This window comes from Perna viridis, chromosome 10 (assembly GCF_037379345.1).
Source record: "Perna viridis isolate PV_CMFRI_1.1 ecotype Kerala chromosome 10, ASM3737934v1, whole genome shotgun sequence".
NCBI lineage: Eukaryota > Metazoa > Mollusca > Bivalvia > Mytilida > Mytilidae > Perna > Perna viridis.
The window spans coordinates 34,616,300-34,640,008 of record NC_142454.1 but is presented as its reverse complement, the minus strand read 5'-3'; the positions used below and the strand labels follow the sequence as shown (position 1 = coordinate 34,640,008).

The 23,709-nt window shown below is 32.1% G+C and overlaps 2 protein-coding genes and 1 long non-coding RNA gene across 9 annotated transcripts in view; 1 reads left to right on the top strand and 2 right to left on the bottom strand.

Annotated features, from left to right (window-relative positions):
- Positions 1-5,570, bottom strand: part of LOC148605551 (uncharacterized) — a 47,903-nt gene extending 42,333 nt beyond the window's left edge. The window contains exon 1 of one of the 2 annotated variants that reach the window (XM_088549953.1): positions 5,299-5,570. In XM_088549953.1, coding sequence (XP_088406079.1) covers positions 5,299-5,448 — 150 coding nt within the window. In that variant the 5' untranslated portion in view covers positions 5,449-5,570. The remainder of the gene's footprint in view (positions 1-5,298) is intronic. The other variant, XM_088549954.1, reaches the window with a different exon arrangement.
- Positions 1,636-5,169, bottom strand: LOC148605552 (uncharacterized). Of its 3 annotated transcripts, XR_015916079.1 has the most exons (3): positions 4,428-5,148; positions 3,273-3,311; positions 1,636-3,061 (listed from the first exon to the last, which is right to left on the bottom strand). It is a non-coding gene; the product is annotated as an uncharacterized LOC148605552 (long non-coding RNA). The 3 variants fall into 3 exon arrangements; XR_015916078.1 differs by having other exon boundaries at positions 1,636-3,311; positions 4,428-5,169; XR_015916077.1 differs by lacking the exon at positions 3,273-3,311 and having other exon boundaries at positions 4,428-5,149.
- A 4,112-nt stretch (positions 5,571-9,682) lies between the features above and the next one.
- LOC148605550 (ras-related protein Rab-30-like) lies at positions 9,683-22,159 on the top strand. 4 transcript variants are annotated; one of them, XM_088549226.1, is made up of 6 exons: positions 9,691-9,729; positions 9,870-9,930; positions 11,564-11,651; positions 15,176-15,259; positions 16,476-16,659; positions 19,072-22,159. In XM_088549226.1, the coding sequence occupies exons 3-6, from the start codon at positions 11,565-11,567 to the stop codon at positions 19,323-19,325; spliced, it is 609 nt and encodes a 202-aa protein (XP_088405352.1). In that variant the 5' UTR covers positions 9,691-9,729; positions 9,870-9,930; position 11,564; the 3' UTR covers positions 19,326-22,159. The 4 variants fall into 4 exon arrangements, with proteins under 4 accessions (XP_088405351.1, XP_088405352.1, XP_088405354.1 ...); XM_088549228.1 differs by adding an exon at positions 10,763-10,911 and having other exon boundaries at positions 9,691-9,930; XM_088549225.1 differs by having other exon boundaries at positions 9,683-9,930.
- Positions 22,160-23,709: the final 1,550 nt, after the last annotated feature.

The window sequence follows — 23,709 nt, the reverse complement described above, 5'->3', positions numbered from 1 at the left end:
CATATTGAGTGTTTACCACCCAGATTCCACCTGACACACCGACCATTTGTTTATTGTTAATGTCGTAAAATTCAATGAGGCATGCATGCAACAGGAAATTCATTTTAAGATACATGTACAATGTATATTTTGTTTATGTTTCTCATGTAATTCGGAGCACTACAGTTAAGATAAATTCATGATGTTAAAAAATCGGCATGATCAACTTTTTTTTTATTTTGTAGATGTTTATCATTTGTTGATGTGTTATTTTTCATTTTCATTTACATGTATCAACTCAGGATACCTGAAATTGTATGCTGATGTTTCGGCCAATTGACATTTCGGCTTAGGATGTTTACATGTATTTGATTAATCACTGAAAAATTAGAATATGGCAGAAACAAAACAAAACATCACAAAGGAACAAAAATAACTAGTCAAATAATTATAACAAAATTACTACTCTTTTGGAAATCAACAAATTAACTAATAATTACAATCTGCCAACAATCAAATATAACTACAACTTTTCCATTAAAAAGACATTTTTAACTTAAATTGCAGGAACCACAATATAACTAGTTTTCAAAGTCTAATAAAAGTTATACAACTACAATGGCCGAAACATCTACCTTTTCAAAATTTCCTGGCTGAACTATTCAAGGCCAAAATATCCTTCATTCACCTGAAACAGATTCCCCAAAATAAGTAGAATTTCCCTGGAAGACGGGTGGTAGCCCTGTTTTTATACCAGAGATGTTCCAGGAAGTTCAACTGATAACGCAGAAACTGACATAATCAGAATTTGTTATAGTAATATCTTGGACACAAAAAAGGTATCTCCCAGATGTTTAAGAGTCTGGATGTTTCAGAAAGCAATATATATATATATATGCATTAACTATTCTGCATTGTTGCATAAAAGAAGACTTGCTTGTAATAAAAGCAGTCCACTATATTTACATATGTTTGCCTCCTCAAATGTATGAGAAAATCAATCTGACTGAGAGCTTCATGTTTTACATGTACGTACTCAAGTCTCAAGCCATTGTTGTAGGTAGGGAGGTCAGTCAAAATATGAAGTATATAGAAAATGTACAAGTTTATATTAGTTTGAAGGAGCCCAAGAAATGTAACTTACTGGTGCAAAAATTTTTAAAATCGGTCAAGGGGTTCAAAAGTTATTACAATTTAAAGTTCAAAATTTTGGTCATTTTTCTTGCGAAGGCAAAAATGTCACATTTTGGGCACTTCTGTGGCCCACATAAGTCAAACAGGTAAAGAAATTCATACATTGTGTCTTAATCATTTAAATAAAGCCATTTCATACTTTGATTTAAGCCATTCAGGAAACTTGTATCTTAGATACAAAGAAAATTACACTTTTTTAAAATTGGCAAAAAAACACTTTGGACTTAGTTTTTTTTTGCTATGTGTCAACAGCATCGTGAATTAAAATGCCATTTTTGGATATTCATATTTGGAAATTGGAAGGTAGTAGAAATCTGATACTTTGCTGTTCTTTCAAGAGTAATCCATTAAACAGAAATAAATAAACAAATATTATGTCAAAACCTCTGATTTGTTTTTCATTGGAATCAGAAACACTGCGACAGACCCCCTTTTTTTTAAATGTGTTTTTTCAACAAAAAAATACATTTTTGCTTACTAAGAATTCAAAAAAAATAATTAATTTTTTCTGTCACTTGTTTTGTGTGGCAATAAAGTTGCTTGACTTGAAAAATCATGTTTTTTAGCTCAAAAAAATTTTTTGAGGTCGAAAATTTACATTTTAGGGTAAATTTTAGAGCTATTTTCAGTGGAAAAAATGGCGAAAGGTCAGACAAAAAAAGACATTTTGAATTTAAAAGCAGTTTTTAGCACATGACAGTTATTGTTATTGTGATTAAATATGTAAAAACACATTTTTATCAAGAAATAATTGAATTATATTTAAAAACCAACAAGCAAATGTTGAAAAATGGGGGTAAATCGAACATTTTTGAAAATTTCAGATTTAAAAAAAACCCCGCATATTTATGCTTATATTGATCAAAATATCAACCTACCATATACTTATGTGGTACCATTTTAAAGCTTAGAATCTAAGCTATCACATGAAGATACTTTCATCTTATTTTGCTATAAAATGTTTAATGTGGATGAAAATTTGTTAGGCCTATACCTTAAATGAAGCCAGACGATAATCAAAATAAACATACATTTTTGCCGCAAAAAGTGGCAAAATAATATTATATCAAGGTCTGGTCAATTCTAAGATTCCTAATGTAGTCTTGTAATGTTTTCTTGTTTAAATAGGGTCTTTTAACATAATAATAATCTCATTATTATGTTAAAATTGAATAAAATTTCAAAAACAAATGCTGTTTTCCCAAGAAATTGAGAAAATTTTTATGAATACATTGACTTGAACCAATGCGCATCCTTTCACTATGGAACTTTGAAGCCCTAGCTGTTTCCTCATGTGTACTATTATGTACATTAAATGATAATAAACAAAATATCATCATTTGATTAAGTTTAATGAACTTTTCGAAGTTTCCATTTCAGGCCAGAAGGGTTTCTTCACCAGGATCTACTATGTCTGCCAAATCTACAAAAGAGATTATGTACATAAGGACATTACACCTATTAACATCATTTACCTTATCAATTTACTTACAGTTAGTTTACTTTCTATTAAATCATAATCTGGTTTGCTAACAATCTGAAAAAATGTAAAACTTTATTTGATATTGGTTGCTCACAAAGCGGTTGACAAAAGATGTGGCAAGGAGTTAAAAACACCAAACTTCCTTTTCCAGAATAATTATCTTCATTTCAAAACAAGAAGATTGTTTTATACGGTTATATTAATGTTATGTTAAAAAACTTAATATGAATAATTTCGCTGCGTGATCCGTCTGGTTCTTCTATCAAGTGTTGAACTCTCTTACCAATCAGGTTATCGGGTTCAGTTGTGTCTGGAACTACCCTACTTACTGTACCCCACATGGTCCTACCTCAGACTCGGCCCATATTCGTCTCATAGCATAGCCCACTATGCTGCTCAGGCCATCTGAAATAAACAAGTAGTGGAATTCAATGAATATGTACTGTGAGGCAGTTTTAAAGCAGAGTCTAAACACAAAACTAATCGACAGTTCTTGTAAGTAATATATGATTCAAATGTAAATGCTTATTTGTTACCATAATTAAAAGACTCAAAAGTTTTATTATTAAAATAAATAAAGCTACTAAACTAAATCAAAGTATAAAAACTAACTTACCATGAATTCAAAACATCTCCAGAACTCAACAAAATGAAACTAAAATGATGAAAAACAAACAGAAAATAAAACTAAATCATAATAAAATTTACATCAGTGTTTACTTTTTATATGACAAAATAAAATAAATATTTAGGCAGCCTGTTTACTAATACTTTCTTCTGAAATAAATCAATAATTAGAAGAAAAAACATAGTACAAGTATGTTTCATATACATACAACAAAAGATTGGTATTATGAGTCAATCAATGTGATCCTAAAAAGGCCAAAAAATATTAAACCATAAATTAATTAAAATTAAATGATAAATAATGTATATTACTAGGATTTTAAACCTTTTCCAAGCAATTGTACATGTATATGAATATTAAATAAGTAGAGCATCTACAATCCTCTAAAAAATGAATATGTAAGTTAGCTGTTAAAAATTGTACATGAATATATAAAGTAAACTTAAGAAGATGCAGGTCATATGTAAAATATGCAATTGCCACATATATAAATCTCATCAAATAACTTCTATTTATCAAGTAAAGTACAAGCAGGGCTACATGATAATTGTTCTAATAAAAATCATAATTAATATATATTAACTGATAAAATGAAAACCAGAAAAAAAAGTTGTGTATCATTTGAAGAAGCAATTTAAGGTTGATTTTTTTTCTACATATGATAATTTTGAATAAATAAAACAGTTAAAATAAATATAAAGAAGGTTTATGCTTAAACATGTGAGTTTCATATAAATTGGGCACTACATATAAATTAAAATTGAATTGTCAAGGAAATTAAATGCAATATGTGCAAATTCTCCCAACCAATAGAAAAAAATCAAGGTAAAATACAGAGACTTCCGATAATATAGGAAAGTCGATAAAGTCCGAAAGATTTTGAATGGATTGCAATCAAACGTTGGGAGAATTTACCTCATTACATATTCATCGTTTAATAAAAATGTTATGGAAACATATTCCAACTAATGCTAAATGAGAGTAATCTTTTTAAATCAGCTCATGCAGAATCAAACGAAAATCAGACCTTCCAAGAAGGTGAATATAGTTTTTAAGCTTGCAGATGATAAAAGGTCATTCTAGAATTTGACCTTACGGAAACAGGGCGATTAGGCTTATATTAGACATAATTTAGGTACTTACCGTAAGTGATTGGCCTCCATGGCCTAGGTCCATCGTTGTCTGCACCACCAGTCAAAAATCCGTCCAGAAAACAGTCGGTAAAAGGCATTTATCCACGAGTGTTCGAAAATCTTAACAGAAGCTATGGCGGATCAGTAACATCCGGTTAGCAAGAACGATAACCGGTCCCGCTTTAATTTTTGTGAAAACCACGCCCTGACCACCCTAATATCCAATCGATTCCGCAAGCTATTATTGTTTTTCTTCTGAAACCAGGGTTACGGATGGACGCAGAAAGGATTAAATTTTCGGAATCCGACTGTCAGTGCATTCCGGGTACGCAAAAACTATTTTTTTTCAACATGTTTTTCCTTAAAATGACGTAAAAAATATGTTTTGTAACCAAAAAATTAGCCTGACAACCGGATTATCAAAATTGAAGATATTTCCAAAAAATTAAGCCATAAATGAAGAAAATCGGTCCAGTAATAGCTTGCGGAATGAATTTTGAAATAGGTATGATCTTTGACACATAGTTTTTCAGGCGGCCATTTTTCTCAAAGTATCGTCACTTCAAACGTTTGTACCAAATGACCATCAACTCCAATAACAATGAAAGTTGTATATTTAGAAAGAGAAATGTCTCATCTTCAATTACATATATTTTTATTGTCATGCAATGGATTTTTAACCATTTTCTAACGTGTTAAAGTTGACTCAAAATAGAGAATTTTGCTCTCGCAAGAATATCGATAAACGCACTACCGACCTCCCTATTGTAGGTCAAGGTCATTAAAAAAAAAGACAACGCCGTTATAAACCACCGCTGGGTGTAATTCATTATGTCAAATTTAGGAGGTATGACAAGGTATGTGTTTTGAAAAGTATAAACCTGTTGCAAATGAGTCTCTATAGCTTCAACTATGAGCCCTGCGTGTGTTTCGTTATCTTCCGCTAGCATGGTCAACATATTGATCAACGGTTTACTATTCTGAGTAAGATCGGCAAGAGAATTTCTGTAGTCTTCGATTATATCCTCCATGGTTCACTTCAGTTAACAAATTACTTCAATAAAAGTCCTATATTATACGTTCTTTCAGTCACTTCTTCTACACATCCCTTTTTCCAAAGTTACCATTGCAAAAATGGCGTTAGTCAGATGGTTGATTTGTAACGTTATGAAACAAGCTTTCTCATTGGATACCATACAGGAAATGTCAATGATTTTGACTAATCGCTCATCACGTACTTTAAAGTAGCAGTCTTTATAAGAAACGGACTTATTTAATTTAGAGGACAAATATTAAGAAAATATTTTTTAATTTTAGAAATTGATTTGTTAATAATATGATGAAGGTGAAACCTTTAAACGCACCCGAAGATACATTAGTTTACAACAACTTTGATCATTTTTGTCAGCTCTGATTTGAAAAATTATACTTATGACCTTCAAATATGGTAAATTTTGTAATGATATTTATTTGTAATAAGGCATTATACAAATTTTCATAGTGATATGTCCATTGGCCGAAATGTCTGGCATTCATAAGGAATTATTGGTTGTCATGGTCCGAAATGTCTTTAGGTCGAACTGTCCGGCACCGTTCATTATGGTTCGTATAATTTGCGAAACGTCTTAAAAGATTTGTTTTTGTTGCATTTAGTCTCGCTTCATTCAGTGTCATTTTGAATAGTTTAATTATGTATTTATAAGGATTTGATTCATTTCATCGAATTGATTCGTTTCGATTCTTTCTTTTATCGATTATTTTCGTTTCATTTAGGTTCGTTTTCGTTTTGCAATTTTTATGCCCCGAGAATTATGGGCAATATTCCCGACTTTGCGGACCAACATTTTGTCAACATTTATCTTCCTTTGGAGCAGGTGTCTATTCGGAACACGTAAGGTTTTCCATTCGATATCGACAATACTTTAGAAAATCTCGAAAGTCAAAAGGGAATTTCTCGTTCTACTGACCCTGCCATAAATTTTCTTTACCCGGGATACAAATGAAAATAGTCTTTATGTAACCTACCAACAAAATGAAACACCGTTGTGTTTGTCTGCTGGGGATTCCATTTTCATTCAAGTTACCTCTTTTTTCTGCACCCGAATCCGAACATCGATTAGAGAGACTTCGAAATTATACCTGCTCTTACGGGAGGTAACTCTGAATTTCTCACAAAAAGTGAAAATTCATCATTTCCTTCAATCAAATAAATAAAAAAAATGTAGGTTAAGATTACGTTTCAGTAAAAATAAATGAATCATTTCTGATAGTTTTCAGGTCTAACTTTTTTTTCATTTAACTCATTTAAATAAGTGAAAGTGATTTTGTAAAAAAAACTTCGGGAAACGCGTGGATGAACGTACGTGTATCTCCGATGTTCCACTGTTGCTGTTGTCAAGAACCTAGCCCGCCTTGGAAAAAATATAACTCCGATTGTGTTATTAAAATCGAAGCATAGCTTTTCTAAGATAGGAAAGGCAATCATTTCCTTGTTTGCAGCTGTCAGTTGCGTCTGAATTTTATTTACGTCACATGATATGTGTAAAATGTTCCCACCATTCGTGGAGAACTGTAATATGATGAAGGTGAGAGCTTTTAACGCTCGCGAAGAAACATTAATTAAAAACAACTTTGATAATTTTTGTCAGCTGTGTCCTCAGATTTGATATATTATATTTATAACCTGCAAATATGGTCATTTTTGCAATGATATATGTCCTAACGCATTATACTTATTGTCATGGTCCGATATGTCTATTGGCCTAAATGTCCGGCATTCATACGGAATTATTGGTTTTCATGGTCCGAAATGTCTTTGGGTCGCATTGTCCGGCACAGATAAACATTATGGTTCTTGTAATTTAAAATATTTCTTTTATTCAATTTAGTTTCGCTTCATTCTATTTCGATTTATATCGTTTAATTATGTTTATATTACGATTTGACTTATTTTATCGAATTGATTCGTTTCGATTCTTTCTTTTACCGATTACATTCGTTTCGTTTTGGTTCGTTTTCGTTTCGCAATTTTTATGATCCGAGAATTATTGGTGTTAATTAGTCTATTACGGGTAGGCTCATAATGCTTGAAATCGGCTGCTTACAGGCAGAATAATTAGAACAAGCTTGCTATCAAGATGTGTAACACATAAACAAAAACAGATCATATTACAGACAAAACATCCGGTCTATAAATACATTATTAGGATGCTGTCCATGTGTGAGTCACTGTAAATTACAGATTCGGACTTGTGAAGCGTATTAACTTTATCAACTTCCCAAGAACAAAATGTGTGTGTTTTTTTTTTTTTTTTTTTTTTTTTTTTTTTTTTTTTTTTTTCATTAAACTTTAAATAAACGATCAGATTAATTTTAGCCACAAAGTAAATATGTAAAATTTACTGTCTATTGTATCATCAATAAATCAATTATCCGAAGATTCAAAGTCTGTGATAGCAGTCCATTTTCATTATACTAAATTTACTACACTTATAAATGACTAGAAACTATTCAATGAAAAATGTCAAAATTAACACACAAAGTCCTTCAGGTAAGCTGGTTCATTGGTAAGGCGTTTTGTTCTGGAAATCAGTTCAACTTGTTTATGTTTACTTGCGGATGGTTTACTTTTGTTCGGAGCTGATATTGGCGCATTGTCAATGCTTACAGGATGCGTTAAGTCAGTGTCTTTCGGTGATTCATTGGATGTGATCATATTTGGTTCTTCAGCTTTATAGTTGTTTATCAGTTCTCGCAGAGGTGTTGTTTCGCGAATGTGCACAACGATCTTTGTCGGCCTCATATGACTACGGTTTCGTCTATATGGAACTCCTTTCGGAGTTTGAACAATGTAAGCGCGTTCACTTATCCTTTCTTTTATTTTTCTTAACTTCCAGTTATGTCCTTGTTTGTGCTCAAAGTACACAGAGTCACCAATAGCTAACGGTGGTAAGTCTCTTGCTCGTCTGTCATACCATTTCTTGACAGAGTGTTTTCGTGCAGATCGCAAACTAGTATTCGGTTCATGGTTTGTATTTCTAGTTGACGGTATCATTGATCGGGTTTTCCTTCCGAACATCAATTGTGCTGGACTAAGATCGCTTCTTGTCGCGGAGTATTTCGCAATTCTAATAGAGCCTCGTACTGATCTCGACCATCTTTCATAGTCTTCTTAATTATGTTCTTGACTATTTTAACAGCAGATTCGGCTTTTCCATTGCCCTGCTGATGATTTGGAGATGAAACTATATGGTAAATTCCCAATTTTCGAGTGAATTGTTTGAATTCATTGGCAGTGAATTGTGGTCAACCATCAGGAATTATAGTCGACGGAATTCCCATTCTTGCGAATTGTTTCTTGAGTATTGATATTACATGACTAGCGTTTGTGGTAGATAAATAGTCAACTTAAATAAAGTCTGAGAAATAATCGACCACAACAAGATACAGTCTTCCTCTGATTTCAAATAAGTCCATACCAAGTGTGTTCCATGGCGTTTCCCCATCGCCATGTTGTAACAACGATTCACGTTGATTTTATGGCTTTGCTTCCTGGCAAATTTCACAGAGATAAGCCATTTCACAAATTTTAAACATGTTCTCTGCCTCTTATAATTCAAAATGTTGTTTTGAATAGAGTGGGGTCACTGCTCCTATCATCACAATACTTGTTTTTATTACAAAATATTTTATGTTGCAATAATATCCTTTTATGTTTAATTACTATGTATTACTAAAATAATTCAAATCATGTTAATTATATGTACATTTTGATTTATGTTTAATTGTTCAGCTTATTTTTGGTGTCATAAGTGACAATAAAGCATTTGTTTGTTTGTTCTACATAGTAGAAACTAAGATCAAAGGATCTGGCTAAACGATGTTCCTTCTTTTGGATAATATCAACTGTAAAGCCATCTTGATAAAAGTGAATGAATAGGTCTGTGAGCAGCGGAGCACAATTTGTTCCCATTGGAATGCCGACCGTTTGTAAGAAAACGCGCCCAACCACACTAGCTGGGCAAATCTGTTGGTGATAAAAAAAAAATTCCGGTGCACGTTTTGATAATCTTCTTCACCCAATCGGTATGTTTTAAAGATGATTTTGAATCGCTTTCTACTAAATATGAGGAATTTTCTTCCAAATACTACGTATCAGTATTTAGTTGTACCGTCTTTCCTGGAGTAACAACGATGTATAATGTTTATGGGTTTGGAGATTTCTTGGTACGATTTCCCAGAGGTACGAGTTGATTTATTTACAATAAGTAATATAATCTCATTGACGAGTTACAGATGACAGGGATTAAAATGTTGTCAAATTTTATGATTTGGACTGCTTGACTCAGTTTTCTATTTATATATATATCAGTAATTGATAACAGTTAAATGCCACATTAATATCCTTTAAAAGCGTGTAATATATGATTCTTAATTTGTTTTCATGTGACAGCCAGTGCTGAGACAGCAGTCACTACAAGTTCAACACACTGACGAAAAACTGACGAAGTAAGGTACAGTAATCAGTATACTTATGGAATAGACAATGTTTATTGACCTACAAGAGAAGGTCCATAAAATAGTGAACACATATTTAAAATCCTTATACAACATTAATTGATTAAACTCTAAACTCCTCTTTCTTTTACTTTAGCTCCTAATTATTTGCTTTCACACACTTTATTAGACCCTTTTCTTGTTAACTTACTATTCGCTTTGAAGAATACAATGAACTATTTTGTTCCTCCCCAAGCCCTGCCTTGCAGAAGCAGGGATCACTTAGGGATAGGGTCACAGGCCATGGCATTGACCCTAAAGCCTAAAATGCAAAAAATGGCCTAAAATATAGGGAGTCAATGGCCCATTTTTTTGGTAGCAAAATAATGCATTTTTCATATTATTGGCACATATTAATATTTAAAATCACCCATTTCATTCTCACAAGTATATATTCCATGCATGCTAATTGACTATACCCCTCATTTAACAAGAAATAAGGGTCTATTAGGATTTATAGTCACTAAGAATTATTTGTCGTCTAGACATTGTTGTATCCTTTCTGTCACATATAGAAATGCCCTCTTCTGATATTCACTCAAAGTGATCAAATTTCACTTTTTTTTTTTCAATCAATTCTCCATACAGGACTGTGGTTGTAATTTCAGCCAGATGTGTAAGGACCATAAAAAATTTGGTACCCAAAGAAAAGGAAATTTCTAATTCATTGTACGATGGAGTTGTCCACAAATTCAAGAATCTACAAAATGATCATTGTCCCCTAAATCACGAAAATTGGTACCCTGGAATGAATGTACTTTCACAGTTCTTAAATTATTGATTCCATAGGTTTCTAATGCAGTGTTCTAGGATTCCAACTTCATGTCACCCAGGGCAAGTGCAATTTTGGTGTGGGAAAGTTATTATATCCCCACTTTTCCTTTGGGATGTAGAATGCTTGAAGTTTTAAAGGATTGGAGTTAAGTTAAGAATATAAGGTACATGTAACAACAAAATTACCAAACACTAATCTGATCCTGCCATCCATAATCAAGTCAAATCCAAAATAAATCTGACCAAATAAGATATTACATTACTGGAGTAGCATTGTAACTTTATATGCAATATTTTTCATTCAACAGACCTTTCTCGTATTCCCAACTTTGTTTTTTAACATTACAAGCATAGGGAAGTAATCATCCAATTGATAGACTGGTTTAATGTCAAATATTTTTTTCATTTTACGGTACGTTGTACATCATAAATGCCATATTGTATTGATGAAATAATTTAAATATATCAGTCAAATAATAACTACTGCATTGAAACAAAAAAGTACAAAGACAGGGCAAAATTGTAGTCTACAACTGCACATGTACATCACCTCCAGCTGACACAAATAAATAGAAAAATCTTGTTCAAAAATTAACATTATGTCAGTTATATTGTTTATATTAGAGCAGCAGATGTTTTCTCTTAAGTTAAAGGGTTCTCTAGCATTGTCTTAAGTATAGAGGTGGCCACAAATGGAGATACATTATAGGATAATTTTCTGCTACCATACAAACTGCATTAGGAACATATTAAAGAAGAAATTAGTAAGTAGGTCATTTTTTGTATGTTTGTATTGACTTTTTTTTCTGTTTTTAGAATGGAAGATTATAAATATCTGTTTAAAGTTGTGTTGATTGGAGAAGCAGGTGTTGGAAAAACATGTCTTGTCAGGAGGTTCACACAGGTATTTGTTACTTGCCAACATTTTTTGTCATTTGAAGTTATATATAAACACACATTTATGCTGATAAAATGGCATTGCATATCAGCAAACAGAGTTAAACATGGGCAGGTATCATTTTGGGATGGGTTTATGGGCCATGGGCCTAAAAATATAGGTAGGCATTGGTCAATGGCCCATAAATGTTTGTGTGAAATAATGCATTATTCATATTATTGGCCAATTCTTTTATTTAAAATCACCCATTTGATGTCACAAAAATGGGATATTGACCCAGTATGAGAAATTTAAGAGTATCTTTGCTTGGGTAGTCAGACTAATTGTATATCATCATCAGTTTGATCACAATGAGCATGCAATAAATTTCCATCTTTCACTAGTGGAAATAAACATGTATATGAATGCTAAATTTTTTTAAGTACATTGTAATCAGTCATTTTGAAAAAAATACGTTCAAAACTTTGAAATTTACAGTTCCAAGCATGTTCACTATGTAAACCTCCACTTACCTTGTGAAACATGTCATTCCATCTGCCCAAATTTTGTCATACAGTGTTGTTATCATGACCTCTCAAGTACCAATGTTGTATTACGTATACTTCTTATAATACTCAACCCCCCATACAATACAAAGTTGAGTAGTATAAAGGAATTACCTCTATAATTCTACATGTTTAAATTTCATAAGCATTACTTCTCCTAAACAACTTCAAGAATTCAGCGAAATTTTATAGGAAGGTAAAGCATCAAATCTACATGTAAATGTGCATGAACAAATTTAATTCTTGTCTGATACCTCACAAAGGGAGAGGATTTTTGTCTGATACCTCCAAAGGGAAAGGAATTTTGCCTGTTACCTCCAAAGGGAGAGGAATTTATTAGATATAACATTCAATCCATTTTTAAGTGTTGGGTATTAATCTTTTTGTGAGCTTGCTTACAGTATTAACAGTTTACCTTTTAAGACTTGAGTTTAGGAAAAAAGGTCTGTTAAAATGCACAGTGATCGTATGTACTATAAAATTATTCATTGATTGGGTAAAAAAATTGAGATTGTATAATAATGTAATTCTGTCATCATCTGTTGAGTTATTGTTGTCATCATGGTCAATCATAGACATTTACATCTCATGTCAAGACAATAACTTAAGTATAAGGAAACAATAGATGTTAATCAAATATATTGCAAGGTGCATTGCATCATAAGCAAGGCTAGGCTTGATTTTGGAGGTGGGGAGTGAAGAGTAGCCACTTGAACTGTTTTGTAGCAATTAGGAGACAAAAAGGGGGCAGCAACAAGCTTTTTCATGGTGTCCAGAGAATAACTTTTTGAATGGATTATTGAAATATTAACTCAAGGTGCCATAAAACCAAAGGATATTTGGGATTTTGGAGATTGTGACTGATTTAGGTCCTAGAAAGGGTCCACCAACAAGCTTTTCCATTAAGTCAGGACTATAATTAAATTTATCTCTTTGAAATTATACATGAAGGTGCCATACCCCAAACAAAAAAAACCTTGGGATTGATTTTGGGGTTGTGATTTGAACCATTAAGGAATTGGCAGCCAGTCTTAAAGGGGTCAGAAACATGCATTTTACTGATGTCCAAACAATAAGTAAATGGATCTCTTTGAAATATTACAACAACGTGCCATGCTTAAAATTAATTTTGGGGATTTGTGATCAAAACTATTTCAAAGTGTAAGTGTTTGTAAGAGTCAGACGAAATGGGAAAATATCAGTAACCTGCATGTCAAAAATCCACCAACCTGACAATAAAATATCACTCAAGGATGCTTTCTCTATTTGAGAAGAAAATTATTTGATCTGTACTCAGAAATTTTTCAGTAGAAACTTAGAAAAATAAGGTTTTTGACCGAGTTATCTTTCCTAGAAATGTTCATTTTCAATACTTGGTCAAAAAGGGGCCACATTGGTTTCTAGTGTAAAATATCTAATCACATTGAAAATTTAGGACTGAATAAAGCTTGAGTAGTGTGTCCATAGCTATTCAGAATTCAAGCATATTGAACTACATTATTATACCCCCTGCAAACAAAGTCAGTCAGTCTGTCTGTCCGTCCTTCTGTCCACATTTCTTGTTAGCGCAACTCCTTTTAAACTCTAAGAATTCAAATGAAACTTAAAGGAATTGGTGTATCATATGTAGATGTGCAGGAAGGAATATATTTATTGTGGGGGGGGGACTCCAAAAGGAGATAATCGAACTTGAAGATTTTACACGTAAAAAACCTCATAAGCGCAACTCCTCCTTAACCATCAAGGGATTTTGATGAAATTTTTTAAAAAGTTTGGGCATCACATATACATGTCGATATGCATGATAGAATGAAATTGCTGATTGATTTGGGATGATACCTGTATCCAAAAAGGAATTGGGGGCGAAAAAAAAAAGTTTTTGATTTCCCTGCAATAACTTCAGTAAAAGGGTATGGATCTCTATGAAATTGTACCACTAGATTCCATAACACAAACATAGGTTTTAATGGATTAAAAGGTAATTAATAAAAATCTTTTCAAAGATTTAATCACAATTCAAATACCAGGAAAGTACTACTTTTCGTGGGGTACCAATTTTCTTGGTTTTCAAGGGAGAGCTAGACCATGAAATTTGATTCCCAACGTAAAGACGATTCTCATTGATATGTATACTGAAAACTTCAACTCCATGAATTCAAGAATACACAAACTTGTGTATCTTCCTTAATCAACAAAAATGGTATCCACCAACTAAAGTACTTTTTCAGTAAAGAGGAGACAAATGGTGATGCCATGAAAATTGTAGAAATGTATTGTGACATTATCATTTTCTACTTATTTAACAGTATGAGTTTGTTTGTTTGTTGGGGTTTAACGTCCAAGCAGCAATATTTCAGCTATTATTCAGACAATGAACATGAAATTGATGATAAAATGAACATGAAATGATGATGAAATGAAAAAAGGGTGGGACACAAGGACAATGGGGTCAACAAATTTTGATTGCCACTGGAAATAGGGAGAGGTGGGTAAGGTCGGGCAATTTAACCTTCTGTGGCAGAGCCCTATGGTTCCTACTCCGGGAGAATACCATAGTAGGGTTCTTTAACGTGCGAGGAACATGGCATCTTTCCCAACATGGTGCACCACTATGGTTTGCGGTCAGGTTTTCCGTATGATAGCCTGACAACCCCAGCATGTAACATGCCAGGGGTACCCCATTCCACCACCTGGGACACACATCCCAGTTGCTCTGTGGGCAGAGCGCCCTAGCCCCCGGCTAAGGTTCTGAGCACTATTTATTCGCCTTTTACGACAAGCTTAGCGCTGCTGCAGACCTATTCTTTTAACACCCGGACCTGCATGGGGAAACAGTATGAGAAATGAACCACTGATAAAAAGAAGGTATTACCAGTATCAAAATATTACCATGTAAGATATCTGTTTTTAAATACCAGTTCACTCAACAGCTATTTTATTATAGTACGAAAATGTGTCTTGATCTAACTTATATTTGTTTCACAGGGTCTTTTTCCCCCAGGTCAAGGTGCTACTATTGGCGTTGACTTCATGATCAAAACTGTGGATATAGATGGGGAAAAAATTAAGGTAAATGTTATTAATAAGTCTATGGATTACAACAGAAGGTCTTGTACAAAGTTTTATTCAACAGCAAAAATTGCAGTTGTATCATGTTATGATGCTGTCAGTGTTGCCATTGTACTTGACAATTTTTTGGTTTCCATGAGATAACTGTAGTTGTAGTTAATAAAATGTCATGAAATTTTGATATATTGTTACTGTTCTATTGTTCTGCAAAACAAGAGGTCAGAAGATGTAGAAGGTTTGTTTCTCTTTCAGTTTTGACAGATCTTTTTTATTTTGTTTTTTTTTTAAATTAAATTCTGTGTTAAGAATATTAAAACAGATTTAAAATAGCATTTATCATTTTCAGTCTACTGGGGGCCAAAGTTGGGCTAAACCAAAAAAAATCAACTTTTTAGCTTTTGTCATCACTTTACATCTGTCATCTACTACTATACATATGGATTATTTAATACAGATCAAGCTTTAAACATGGCCATCATTGTTATCTTAAGACCACAGGGGTTAATTTTACCAATATCTTCATATATCTCAAAAACTAAAAAAGATATTTAAAAATATGTAACATTTATGATCCTTTTAATAAGGCCTACAAAAGTCTCTATTGGGTCAAAATTGGTGCAGTTACTGTCCTTGAAATGTGAAAAATGAGGTTTATTGCAGTTTTCAGCCAATATTTGAAAACAGTAATAGATATAAAAAAAAACTTTCAATAGATGAAATGATCCATAACATACACATAAGTCTCCATTGGGTCAAAGAGTTGGAAGACTCCTTGTGAGAGTTATTGGCTTTGAAAGCCAAAAATTTACTTTTTATAGTATTCAGCCAATATCTTGAAAACTATAACAGACAGAGAAAAGTTTCATTTGATGAAATGATCCTTATGATAAGGCCTACAAGGGTCTGCATATGGTTACAGTTTTCGGACAGCTAAAGAAGCTTCTAAATAACAAATTTATTACACTTTAAATCTTTGTATTTACATACATTTTCTTTAATAAATTGCCTTGGACCATTAGTAATACTACATTCCATACTTTAATATTGCCTTCTACCTATGCTTTGTAAGTTTACAAAATTCTACATCTGTCATGAATTGAGCGTTAAATTTCCAGTACCTCTTATCTTAATTAGTGAAGTACAAGCATCATATTAGTAACCTGAGCTATATTAGACAGAAAGAACAAGGGTAAAATTTGTCTATAAATTTATGTAGTTACAGATTTGGGATACTGCAGGACAAGAAAGGTTTCGTTCTATCACACAAAGTTACTATAGATCTGCCAACTCGTTGATCCTGGTTTATGATGTATGTAGTCAGACATCATTTGATTCCTTGCCAACCTGGATAGAGGAAATAGAAACATATGCCAGTACAAAGTTCTGTGGATATGTAGTTGGTAAATATATGATCAAAGCATTGTTATACACTTGATGAAAAAAAAAAAAACTTGCTCACACTGCTCACAATGTTCAGGTGTAGCCTGTGCATGGCAGACTTAACATGGCAGTAATAATATAGAATTATTATACCAAAAATGTAATCTAATCAATTGTAAAATTTTTCATGGCCATAACTGAACTTAATTAAGTGTAGCAAATATGCACTCAGTTGTCATTTTCTAAGTTTCTATACCAGGCTAGGTATAGTAAAACCTTCAACTAAGTGATCACAGTTGTAATTTCCTGGAGTGTACCAGACTAGGTATAGTAAAACCTTGAAATAAGTAATCACAGTTGTAATTCCCTGGACTGTACCAGACTAGGTATAGTAAAACCTTCAAATAAGTGATCACGGTTGTAATTCTCTAGACTGTTACAGACTAATATTTAGAATTTAATCTGAGACTCTACTATACTTGAAAAATTCTGTTGAAAATTTAAGTTTCAGACTGTACTAGATTCCATATACAATATCATACCATTGTTAGCTCAGCTGACCTAAAGGGCTATGTAAGTTATTGCCATCACCTGGTGTCAGTTGTTGTCATAAATAATTTTTCAAAAATCTTCTTCTTTGACACTACTGGATTAATTAAAACCAAATTTGGAATGGATGTTCCTTAGGGTACTCTGTCTAAAATTGATGTGGGATTTTTTTATCAAATGTCAAATTTGGCTGCTGTTACTATAAGTAGACCAAATGGGTCTGACACCTGTTTTAGGTAGTACAATACAGTTAGGTCATTTCTGAATATTTGGTCTCATTTTGTTGAAATAAAGCTGTTTTGAGGCAGTCTGCACAGAAATTTTAAGTGTTTTGTCTTAAGAAAGTGCATATTTTTGAAATCCTTGGTGTGTGGAGATTCAAGTCATTTATAAGTAATTTAGTGATTATTGTTATAAAATCCAGTAGCCATGGTAACATACTGAAAAAATATTACTGAGTTTTAGTACAAATCTGGGGTGTCTTTCCAAAACAAACACCCAATTACTATGTTTTATAAAGTATCAGGCACTTAGACACTACCACAGGATGAAAGCATGCATGGAGTAGGTTGAAAAAGGGTAAAAATAATAAGACCCTTTTCAATTCATTCTCTCACAATTTTAGTTCCAAAAGTTCATGCGAAATAAGGTATTTTGAAAATCAGCCATCTGATGCTGGGGAGAGAACCTAATGCGGCAGGGTATTGAAATGTTCCAGATACCATTCTTCCTTTAAATTACACCTGTTTACCATTACATGTATTACATCTGTCTATGTATAAATGCTTAACTACTTTTAAACAATATATCCACCAAGTTTTAACTTTTAATTTTAAGGTTTACAAAATCTGACTTGGGTAACTTGGTGTGCGAAACAAACAGTGCTCCTTTAATGTAACTGTATAGTGCACCCTTTGCCTAAAAAATGTATAAGATAGAAGAAAAGTAGGAGTACCTGGGCCTTCAGATCGATTAGGTCCGGCTTAGGGCTGATTGCACTTTTCATGCATTTTTTTTTTTTTTAGTTTTGGGATATTCACATGTAAACTATATCAGTTTCAGTTGAAAAGATCCACCATCAGTTATCATAAAAAAGACCTTTCAAATTGGATTTGTATTTTCTTACTGTATCTAAAAGTCTTCTAAATTGAAACCAAACTCTCAGTATCTTTCATAGAACTGATGTTGGGATATTTTTATCCATTCAAAAACATTGCCATTGTTATGAAAAATAGACAAAGGGTCAAACAGCATTTTTTTTTTAAATATCTCTATTTCATTCAGAATTGTCAACTTTCCTCTCATCTGTGGCAACATCCCTTCAGCACCTTCGTATGGAGTGTTCATATCACAACTCATATGTTATGCCAGAGCCTGCCGAAACTATGCAGACTTTTTGTATCGCGCTAGAACTTTAACAAATAGGCTTCTGGAACAGGGTTAAGTTGCTACAAGATTGAAGTCATCACTACAGAAATTTTATGGTCATCATCATGAACTCATGGATCATTATGGTGTATCCATCTGCACCATGAAAACTGATTTATTCAAATGGTCATAGTTTTCCTTTCCTCGTTTGTCTACCCCGGACTCCTGGGAGCCTCTTATTTATGCATGTACCATTGCAGACCAGATCTTCATGAACTATGATAAATAAACAAAAATGCTGAAGAATATCAAAAACATTAAACTATTCTTTAATAGGCTTATGTTTCATTTAATGTTAAATTGGTTTTTGAAATTAAAGAAACCTGGCTAAGACTGGTATTAAAAAATAACCTTATATACTATATGGTTACTTTTACATGCAGAATATCCTTCTTTAACGTTTGCCTGACACTGTGATAGAAATTTTGTTAATTAACATATCTTTCGCATTGCAGGGAATAAAACAGATAAAATAAACGACAGAGAAATTCCTACACATATTGGGAAACAGTTTGCTGAAAGGTATGAAATGGACTTCTTAGAAACATCTGCAAAGGAGGCAGACAATGTTGATAAATTATTTCATGCCATTGCCGAAAAATTACTACTTGAAGCAAAACAGGGAGAGTTAACCTCAGATGACACCACTGAGTTTCCTCCTCACAGTACCACTAGCATTTCTAGTTGTAGTGGATGTTTAAGATTTTAATGTGGAAGCTGAAAATGATGATGATGTCTTTAAAACTCTAAATAGGTCAAAAACAAAATATTTATGTTAGCTTATGTAATAAAAAACAATTACAGTAATGGATAAGAATCTTTAATATATGTATTTTTTTCATCTTTGTCCATATTTTCATTTTGATACTTTTTGCATTTTTTTTAATGTTTATTTTTAAATTTGTGCCAAATTCCATCTGTAACCTTGGTAAACAATTATGAAGCATACATGTCATATCGACATACATGTAATCCTATGTCATATAATGTTTTAAATGTTTTATATAGTGTTATTTTATGTCATTACCATAAGTTATATTTTATCATTACAATGTCCCCATCATTATTCTATTGTTTTTATAGGGGGAAGGGGGTTACATTTGTAAATATATATCTGTCTTGAAATTACATATTGTATACAGTTCATATATTTGTCAAATAAAGATCCAACACAACCAGAAGTTCCAAAATTATAATTCACTAGTATTTCCACGTCTTCATAGATCTTCAGGTGAAACACTACAATAGTATCAAAGTAACGTTTCAGTGATGTTACAGATATAGAACGACTAATAGTCATCAATTATATGGGAATGATTCTGCAAGATCAAGTTCAGCTGTTCGGTAATTTTTTATGAACAGGAAATTTGTTGGGCTTTTTAATTCTTTCGTCATCAAAATTTTTAATATCCATACATGCTATATAATTAGTATTTTTGTATTTGTTTTTGGTTAATAATAATTGAATAGCTTGATATGATGTTTTATTCCCAGTTTAATGAGTGGATGATGTTTTGGAATCAGCTTGTCCAAATTCTGTCTCAGTAATTTCAGCTACTACATATTGAAATGCATCAATACCAATCATATAGATGTTGCAAATATTGATATCCTGTGTCTCCTGGAGTAAGTTCTCTCATCAGCAGCACTAAAACCAATACATGTACTTAAGAAGTTCAAGATATCAAAAAAAAAGGAAGTTTAATTCAACAGCAATATTCTACTAAGTATGTCATTATTTTGGCAACTGTGTTAATAACAAGGATTGACACCTGAAGTTTAGGAATATCAAATTTTGAGTACTGAAAATTTCCTGAAACTTGGAATTTTACCTGCATGTAAACTTGTTTTGCAAAAAAGTTGGAAATTAAATCATGTAGAAAACTTTCAGTGCTACCAATTACTCATACGTCTTTGTTGTTTTGATTTCTAACATTCAAACATTAAACATCTGATAACAATTTCTGAAAGCTCCTAGTTTAAATTACTTTAACTAAAAAAAATAACTAACTGGGTTTACTTAAGAAGAAATTAACAGATCATAAATGAACAAGTATACTGGATAGTGGCTGATCCAGAGATTTTGAAAAGGGGATTCCAGCTGGATTCTAGAAAATAAGGGAAGCTCCAGGCTATGATTTGCTCATTGTTGCCCTAATTTTGCATGCAATTAAACATTATAGACAATGGGGGGGGGTCTGATTATCATGAAAATGGTATCAACAGGTAGTTAGTGAAATAAAATATCAATGCATTGAGTGAATATATTACAGTCGAAAAGTTCATCATAGGAAACTAACATTAAATAATCTATTAAAATATTATTACAAAATGTCATGATACCATTATTAAAGTGTTCTTCTCCGACGAAAGCTGTGCAACTTCTCCAGTTGGTTTTTAAATACATGTAAATGTATTTTGTCACAAGATTACTGTTTTTGATTTAAAAAATATATGGAATTAAGCAAACAATAAGAAAAGAACATGTCATGTAAATGATTGTAAAAATTTCTTATTTCAACTTTTGGATTAGTAGAAGTGGAACTTAAAATTTTTAGTGTATGTTAATAATTGTAAAAGATTCATTATAAAAATAATAGCCTATTGGTAATTTTGTTGATTAGCATCGTTTCAATTCAAGCTTTTCTCTTTTGGGTGAGTGTGGAGTCATATTGTATTGAGTCAATACAGTTTATCCTGATCTTTTGGGGAGAATTAAGTCATTGATAAATTTGTCTATTATTACTACGTGCAATAATTATTTTTCAGTCTCTGTAAGAATTGGACAGTGGATGAAACAACTCCACACTTTTGGCATCGTAGATTGACTATTTGTAACCATTCTGAGAAAATAAGGAACAAAGACAGGATTTTTCAATTTATTTTGGTAAAATGAGTTATGATTTCCCTAAGACATTTAGATAACTTGTAAAAATCATTTTTTTTTACATTCTAATGAAAAATTTCACCAGTGATGCAAATATCAAGTAGAAAAGACCATTCAGTATAATGCCAGATTGGTTCTTTTGTTTTTTGACATGCATGGTGATTCTTACAAAGACTTGATTGTTAAGAAACTTATCATGGCAGAAAACGTAATAATAACATTTTGTTTTCAAGCTATAGATGTAACATACAAGTATTGTTTTACCAAACTGTGTTCTTGTTTGTTTAAATATGAGACAAATATATGTGTATTTTCTACTATATGTGTAATTATTGCTCGAACTGTTCAAGTTGGTCCTCTTTGGTACTAATGTATACTATGCTCTTTTACTTTTTTTGAAAGCTTACTTTTATTTTGTTGAATTGTGAATAGATGTTTGTCATCAACATTTAAAACAAATACCATTTATTTGAATTTGTAGCAGATCTTGTATTTTAAGAAGCAAGATTACTGACTGTAAGAAGCCATTGTATCGTGAACAATATACAAGTCTAAATTTGAATGATTCTAATATACCTACATTTATTGCTGTTCATGATTTGATTTTGTTACATTATATTGAGTCATATTTTTATTACATTAAAATTAGATAATTATGCTATTGTACTCTTGCTATACAAATAATCTTGGAGATTTAATTTGTTTCAATTCGAAGATTCTAACCTGAAATCACCAAACTTTAACTGTGCTTAGTAAAAAATCATTATACAGAATGTTGCGTAACAATGGAAAGTAAAATGATACTTCTCAAATGTAGTTTTCAGTAAACAAAATATTTTTGTGTTTTTTCAATTCATCATTTTGTAAAAAATGTATGCGAACAAAATGACAAGGATCCAAATAGTTCTGTAGTTTCTGAGAAAAATAGTAAAAAGCTGTGATTTGCCTCCATAGTAGTGCAAATCATATACCATGGACTCATTCGGGGTTTTTGATCCTTCCAGATTAAAATATCTTATGTCATTGGTCTATGCCTGGAACTTCCTTATTATTTCTGAACTCTACACACTGACAATAATCCAAATGTAATTTCATTTACATTATTATAACCAGTAAATATGTTTCTGGTAATTATGCAGCTTAACAATATTCTATTATTTCTGCAAAATAAAATCATGATCTTCAAATCAACTGAAGATTTGAGGGACTCCTTTTTTGGCCTTGAAAGATGTTTAGTTATAAACTTGCATTTAAGTAATGAAGTAATGTATCAAGAAACATTAAATGTGCTTAGCATGTTCTATTTAACACATTCCCAATCCTATCATTTATATTTTATGACTGATAAACAGGAAGTGATGAGAAGTAATTTTAACCTAGTAAAGTTGTTGGGAAAATTCAAATTAAATAAAGTGTATAAATTTAGAAAATCTTATGTTCATCAAGGAAAATATTTTCATAAGCTGAAATTGGTTTTATTTGTTAATAATAACAGTGTATGATAAATACTCAGTTAAAATAGTTTTTGAATGTAAATGCAAATTAACTTTTCTGACTAGTTCAAAAATTTAAGGAAAAGTTGAAATGGAACACAAGTTAGATACTGTTTTTATAGATTATAATTAATACTTAAGAAATCAGTAGTAAAGATTGATATTCAGTTTCTACGTATGAGGGAAAAAACCAGTTCTAAGCAATATGGGAAACACAAATGTATGATTACAGTTTTATTATACCCCCACTTGTGTTTAGGGTATCTGTAATTCCTATCTTCAATTACTTAGGGGGCATCTCTTATCCATAACTCCTCCAACACATTGAATGGAATTGAATAAATCTTTCACAAAACCTTTTTTACATGTTCCCATTGTGCACCTCCTATTTTTAGATTTTGATCCCAATCAATTTAAGGGTTTCACATAGGAAACATGGTTGTCATTTATGAATATGGGGACATGGTGGACTAATCTCTTATATGTTACAACTCCTATACCACTGACTGGAATTGATTGAAACTTTCACATAATCTGTGTTTCATGTTTCCATTGTGCACCTTTGATCCAAATCAATTTGGGGGTTTTGCACAGAAAAACATGGACTAAATCATATGTTAATATGGGGACCTAAATAGTGCTCAGAGTAACTGGGATGTATGCCCCAGGTGGTTGAATGGGGTACCCCTGGCTTGTTACATGCTGGGGTTGTC